Source organism: Lolium rigidum, chromosome 7, assembly GCF_022539505.1.
Source record: "Lolium rigidum isolate FL_2022 chromosome 7, APGP_CSIRO_Lrig_0.1, whole genome shotgun sequence".
In the NCBI taxonomy this organism is placed as follows: domain Eukaryota; kingdom Viridiplantae; phylum Streptophyta; class Magnoliopsida; order Poales; family Poaceae; genus Lolium; species Lolium rigidum.
Window position 1 is genome coordinate 143,274,661 of NC_061514.1, and position 7,277 is coordinate 143,281,937.

At 40.3% G+C, this 7,277-nt stretch overlaps 1 protein-coding gene across 3 annotated transcripts in view; it reads left to right on the plus strand.

Moving 5' to 3' along the window:
- LOC124676534 overlaps positions 1-6,733 on the plus strand; it is a 27,708-nt gene extending 20,975 nt beyond the window's left edge. For 2 of the 3 annotated variants that reach the window (XM_047212573.1, XM_047212574.1), the window contains exon 3: positions 5,847-6,733. In XM_047212573.1, the coding sequence (XP_047068529.1) occupies positions 5,847-6,556 (710 nt within the window). In that variant the 3' untranslated portion in view covers positions 6,557-6,733. The remainder of the gene's footprint in view (positions 1-5,846) is intronic. The other variant, XM_047212575.1, reaches the window with a different exon arrangement.
- Positions 6,734-7,277: the final 544 nt, after the last annotated feature.

Here is a 7,277-nt window from a genome sequence, read left to right on the forward strand (position 1 = left end):
ACATGTACTAATGTTTCGGTTAATACAATTATAGCATGATATATAAACATTTATCATAAACATAAAGATATAAATAATAACCACTTTATTATTGTCTCTAGGGCATATCTCCTTCAATTACATGACCAATCTCATCCAATCCCTACCATCCCCTTCACCTACAGCGGGGGAATTACTCACACATGGATGGGGGAAACATTGCTGGTTGATGTAGAGGCATTGGCGGTGATGGCGGTGATGATCTCCTCCAATTCCCCGTCCCGGCGGAGTGCCAGAACGGAGACTTCTGGCTCCTGCGACGGAGTTTCGCGATGTGGCGGCGTTCTGGAGGGTTTCTGGCGACTTCGACTTCTCTCCGTGCGTTTTTAGGTCGAGGCGAATAAGTAGTCCGAAGGGGGCGTCGGAGGCCGGCCGAGGGGCCACACCACCCGGCCGCGCGGCCCCCACGGGCCGCGCCGCCAGGTGGTGTGGGGCCCTCGGGCCTCCACTTCAATTGCCCTTCTGGCTCCGTTAGTTTCCTGGGAAAATAGGGCCTTCTGCATAAATTCCGAGGTTTTTCCCGAAAGTTGGATTTCTGCACAAAAACGAGACACCAGAGCAGTTCTGCTGAAAACAGTGTTAGTCCGTGTTAGTTGCATCCAAAATACACAAATTAGAGGCCAAACAATAGCAAAAGTGTTCGGGAAAGTAGATACGTTTTGGACGTATCAGCAGTCGCGCAACGGGTCATCTAGTAGTCATAAAACTAAGCTTGCTGGCCGACCGGGCATCATAGTGTTCATCTTCACAAGTGCGCACTCGACACGTCCACTCCCTACGGCGTTTAGGTTCCACACTCAACATCCATAGAACCAGTGGGCATCAATGCACGATGCAGAGCAAAGCACGAGATCTAGTCTGCCATGTACTCAACAATAGGAGCGTTTGTTGCAACTGTACAGTACTCTTGCGTGCTATTGCTACAGTTCACTGAAGTTGGCGCGGTTCACTGAAGTTGGCTTGGGACGTGCTACGATCCTGCCTACGCTACTGCTCAACATGCATAGAGTGGGCATCAATGAAACCGATCTTGGACAGGCAGCATTAAAACTTAAAAGGCTACCTCCAGGGCCGGTCCATAGATTTCGGAGGCCCTAGGGCGAAACGATATCAAGGGCCCCTTGTTCACAGTAGCGAAGTTATCGTACGGAAGGGGCCATTGCCCCCCCCCTAGATTTTTTTTAAATATTTATTTATGGTAAATTTATATATATTAGTTAAAGTTTAAGAAAGATTCGTGTTCTGGCCCTTACTATTGGGCAAGAGAAAATATTAGGGTAATGCAATAACAAACAAAATAATATTTACATTTGAATGATTCATGGTCTTCGAACTCTTGAAGAAGATATTTGAAAAAATATATTTCTATTGATCGAGCAAACTATGCCATGTTTCTTATTTCTACCAATGACTACGTGTGTACACGTGTCTTTAAGATTAATTATAAAAAAATGATGTAGGTCGGTGTTGTCTAGACATTTGGGAAGGCTAGAGAGAAATCATATCTTTGATAAAAAGTATTTAAATACTTTTTGTTAACAGAAGTTGGAGTAGAGGCACATTAAGATCCAGCTTGAATCTTGTATATTTTATAGAATTATTCTAAATGGTACATTCTAAAGCGTAAATATTTAAATAAATATTTGGTAAGAGGCACGGTAAACTGTAGCTTAGGGCATATATAGTTTTTAGAATTATTTTGAAATCTACAGCCTAAGTATCTTAGTATAAATATATCAAATATGTAAAACAATCTTGGGCCGGGGCCCTCGCTCCCGATGGCCCGGGCGAGCGTCCCTTTGCCCCGCCCTATGGGCCGGCATTGGCTACCTCATCTCATGCCATGACTTCTCCAATAATTCAAGATTTCTTGCCGGTACTTAGGTGTGGCGTACTCAAAACTTCAATCGCTGCCAAGTGATCGGATTACTCTTCTTGTACGTGGTAATCCTCAAGGCTATGGATCTTGTAAAAAAATGATCTTGTGTCGACAGTAGTTTATAACGTTTACGAGTAGAACAAAAGGCAGTCAAGCAAAAGTCGGTTGGCATGTAAAATGTAAACGAAACATGAGAACATGAGCAGATATCGGCCAGCTCCAGACTGAAACCCTAACACAGATCGATAAATTATGTTTTACATACTTCTGGGGTAGACAGTCAGATATGCAAGGTTGGAGTTACAGCCATAAGGGAATAAACATTAAGGGAAAAATTTACTGGCTTTTACCATTAAGCTATGCAAAGCAATAGCAGGTAAGGCAACCAACTTACGCACAAAACAAAATATAGGTGCTGGCAGGAACATGTACTGGAAATCAATGATTTGTTTCTTATATCGCTCATCACGAAGTGCACTCTTTCCATCATGACATGATTCAAGACCAAAGCTGAATGCAGTCTAGGTCTGAGATTTGTAGGATCTCCTTAGTATCTTAAATGGTGAATCACTTAAGGTCACATGCAACTTTATCTACTCAATAAGGACAGTCAAGATTGCATTCGAGATCGGTCTCTCTCTGATAGGCTGCCTCAAATGATCTTCGGAATCTGTTCACCAGGCAGCGGAGGCTCGCATAAATCGCCTATGAAAGTATCCCAGCCTGCGAACCAATCCCAAACGAAAAAGTAAATATATCACATATAACCGTTGAGAGTGGTTATAGAAAAGCTTATTGTTGTGATATCTGAGGAAATGCCTTTCTTCTTGAAATTATGGACTGTATACCTCCTGGCCTGGTCGTTTGACTGGCATGTATATATAATATTAAACAGGTGAAAAGTGTTTGCAACTTCATTTTCGTTCGCCTTAAAACAGTAAGGTTTGGGAGTTGAAATGGAAACTATATATATCCTTAGTGCATTGAACTTACTTCCATTCCTGAGTTGATATTGAAACTATATCCTTAGAGCATCGAACTTGCTTTCATTCCTGGGAGATGAACTGGAAATATTGTCCTTAGTGCATAGACCTGACCTTTATTTGGTTCATTCATACGTTCATCATTTAGGATTCTGACCATAGTGACCGAGAAACATATTCGTGAATTTTAAATTTGTGTGACATGAAACACCTTTCTCTTCTGTGTTCAAATTTGTGAGATTTGCCGATGCAGATTTTTTTATCAGTCGCAGTTGCTCTCTACAATTCCATAAGCTGCTGCTATGGTTCTTGAAATGACACGATTGTCTGCTATCTAAAACACACTAGGGATGTACCAATTATTCTGATGAAGAGTATATGTATAAGGTGATGAGAGATTAAAAAATATTGTGAGTTTGTGTAGTATTGTAGTTTTGGAATGTCCTAATCCGATGTTGGAATTTAATTCTCAATCAAAACTATTAGGTTTTAAACATTTCTGTTTGATGTGTAATGCTTCTCATTATCGGTTGCCATTTTTTTAAATCACAAATGTCGTATCTTAATAATACGCAGAATATTATTGCTCGAGTTGTGTCGATGACAATCTCTCTTTTTTTATTTTGCAAGGAGGTGATTTTAAGAACAACTTGTGATGCGGAGTCCTCTTTATTATAATTAACCTACGATAGCAATATGATCTTGCATCTGACATAGCAGTGTTTATTCTTTTTAAGAGGAACGTAGCCCAGCCAGTGAGCATGGTGTTCCATGTACTGTTGGGGTGATTTGCTATGCCATCAAGGCGATCAATCAATGATAAGTATTCACAATGTTATTTCGTGAGGATTCAAGTTTGTTTTAATTTGGTTAATAGTCTATTTGAGTACTACAATTTGAGTAATAAATTATTCACCTTTATCGGTGTACATAAGTGTTTCTATATGGTGTTAGTTAAATAAATGCAAATAAAATTAATTACTTTTTACCAACAAATAAAGTGTGTGGCAGCAATGTAGTAGTTGCATCCGGCAGTTGCGCAGTCGCGCAACGGGTCATCTAGTAGTCATAAAACTAAGCTTGCTGGCCGGCCGGGCATCATAGTGTTCATCTTCACAAGTGCGCACTCGACACGTCCACTCCCTACGGCGTTTAGGGTCCACACTCAACATCCATAGAACCAGTGGGCATCAATGCACGATGCAGAGCAAAGCACGAGATCTAGTCTGCCATGTACTCAACAATAGGGGCGTTTGTTGCTACTGTACAGTACTCTTGCGTGCTATTGCTACAGTTCACTGAAGTTGGCGCAGTTCACTGAAGTTGGCTTGGGACGTGCTACGATCCTGCCTACGCTACTGCTCAACATGCATAGACTGGGCATCAATGAAACCGATCTTGGACACGCAGCATTAAAACTTAAAAGGCTACCTCATCTCATGCCATGACTTCTCCAATAATTCAAGATTCCTTGCCAGTACTTAGGTGTGGCGTACTCAAAACTTCAACTGCTGCCAAGTGATCAGATTACTCTTCTTGTACGTGGTAATCCTCAAGGCTATGGATCTTGTAAAAAAATGATCTTGTGTCGACAGTAGTTTATAACGTCAGTTGGCATGTAAAATGTAAACGAAACATGAGAATATGAGCAGATACTGGCCAGCTCCAGACTGAAACCCTAACACAGGTCGATAAATTATATTTTACATACTTCTGGGGTAGATAGTCAGATATGCAAGGTTGGAGTTACAGCCATAAGGGAATAAACATTAAGGAAAAAAATTTACTGGCTTTTACCATTAAGCTATGCAAAGCAATAGCAGGTAAGGCAACCAACCAACGCACAAAACAAAATATAGTTGCTGGCAGGAACATGTACTGGAAATCAATGGTTTGTTTCTTATATCGCTCATCACGAAGTGCACTCTTTCCATCATGACATGATTCAAGACTAAAGTTGAATGGAGTCTAGGTCTGAGATTTGTAGGATCTCCTTAGTATCTTAAATGGTGAATCACTTAAGGTCACATGCAACTTTATGTACTCAATAAGGATAGTCAAGATTGCATTCGAGATCGGTCTCTCTCTGATAGGCTGCCTCAAATGATCTTCGGAATCTGTTCACCGGGCAGCGGAGGATCGCATGAATCGCCTATGAAAGTATCCCAGCCTGCGAACCAATCCCAAACGAAAAAGTAAATATATCACATATAACCGTTGAGAGTAGGGAAATATATATATTACATATAAGAACAAATATATGGTTCTGACATAACAGTAGCCGACCGTAGAGAAGCAAATGTGACGGGAAATCCAGAAAGTGGGTCATATTTTAAGAATGGGGGACAACCAGAAACTTCACACATAATGAACAATAGGAATAGAAATTGGTGAATGCTAAGAAAAATAGAAAACTGGACAAATACATTCAATGGCATGTACATTTATGAACAACTTCATCGTGAAAAATCAGAAGGTTCCAACAATAGTACAAAATAGATACAGACAGTGCAGTAAGAAATGTCCAGATCACATTGCTTTGCAGGATCCAGAATTGCACAGTGGTTTCATCCATTTATCACTTAATTGTATATTCTACAAATAAAACAAATAACAATTATGGTGTTTGCAAAGCTAACAGATCCACCATTCTAATTTTGAGAGCAACAGGGATCGATATCCCCGGTTGCATTGATGAAATCAACGATACATATCAATGAACCGATCTTGGACAGGCAGCATATAAAGGCTACCTCATCTCATGCCATGACTTCTCCAATCATTCAAGATTCCAACTAAGAAATACAGTATGAGTTAAAGTTGCAGAAATTATTTAGCACGCGTCTTCTAATACGTCATTTTGTTAAGTTTTAAGCTCTATGAAACACAAAATTTCTTTTTTCACGACACTGAATTTTGGTTACAACCTGTCGAGGCTTCTTAAGACAACTCAAATACAGAGGCCATAAATACTTCAAGTACGGTAGCTTGCAACTACCTCTGCCTAGATGCTACTCCAACTGATGCGGGTGATCAGCTTGATAATGACCTGCTTGACTTCATGCTGGATTTTGATGCGACATTTGAAGAAGAACATGGTGATGATGAACTTGACTCAACCACTCAATCCATAAAGCAAGAAAAGAAAATGAAGAAAGCCTTGAAGCAACTATACGAAGCTCTTCGTGATGTCTTCCCACATCAGCTTGCGGAATCCAGTGGTTTCATCGAGGACATGGTGAACGAAATTCTTGCTTGCCCACCTTCTGATGACTTCCAGGCCGGTTTAATGGACCTCATAGCGCTTTCGAAGGATAAAGACGCAATCAAAAGAGCAACTGATCTAGCAGCTCGGAAGTGGCAGATAAATGAGAAAAAATTCCAGTGCAGCAAGCTTAAGGCTACCATGCAACAACATGCCGTCAGAGCGAAGAAGCTGGTTTTGCAGCAACCCGAGCTAAAAAAACGGAGGGAGATCCTCCAGTCAGAGCTGGAGAAGGTCGACTCAAAGTTGAGTGATCTTCCGGCCACCATCGCCCAAGAAAAAAGCATGGGGATGGCTGCACAGGCTGATGGGAAAACGCTGGCAGAGCAGGTGCTGAAAGCAGAAGCAGGAGAAGGCGGTTTGGGTAGTGGGTCTAGATGCACACATTAGGTAACTTTTTTTATTTTTTTTCCAGAATGTCAAAAAATTCAAGAAAAAAAAATCCGGATGTACATTTCAGTGTGATGTGTTAGCACAAAAATTGGCATGGTGAAAAAACTTTTTTAGCAACCTGTAAAAAAAGAGAAAATTCTGACCGGTATATATACATTTTGATATGTTCGAATTTTTCTTTTTTGCACAGGTTGTAAAAAAAGTTTTTTGTTCGCGTAACTTTTTGTACTGACTTGAAATGTGTTGGTTTACATGCAAATTTTGTTTTGAATTTTTTGACATTTAGAAAATTGTTTTTTGGGTAGTGGGTGCATCTGCACCCACCACCCGTTTTGAATATCCGGTTTTTACTTTATTATTATATTTGTATGCATTTTTGACTAATCTGTTAACATGATGCCTAATGTCAGTTTTTGTCATTGTTCAAGATATCTTCCGATATTCCGATTTATCGTCCGATATCGCTTATCGGTGTCTGACTGATAAGATAAATCGGCCGATAAGTGTGTCGATATGTCGATAAATCTGCCGATATGCCAATAAACTGATCGATTTATCCCTTATCTTGGGTTGACCGATAAGTTCCCGATAAACGATATCCCCAACATTGGTTTTTGTTTTTGCTGTATTTTTGTTTTAGAAAATCTCTTCAAAAACTATTCTCCAAAAATTCCTAAACAATATAATCAAAGATGGATCGGTGGTCATAGTTTCACTA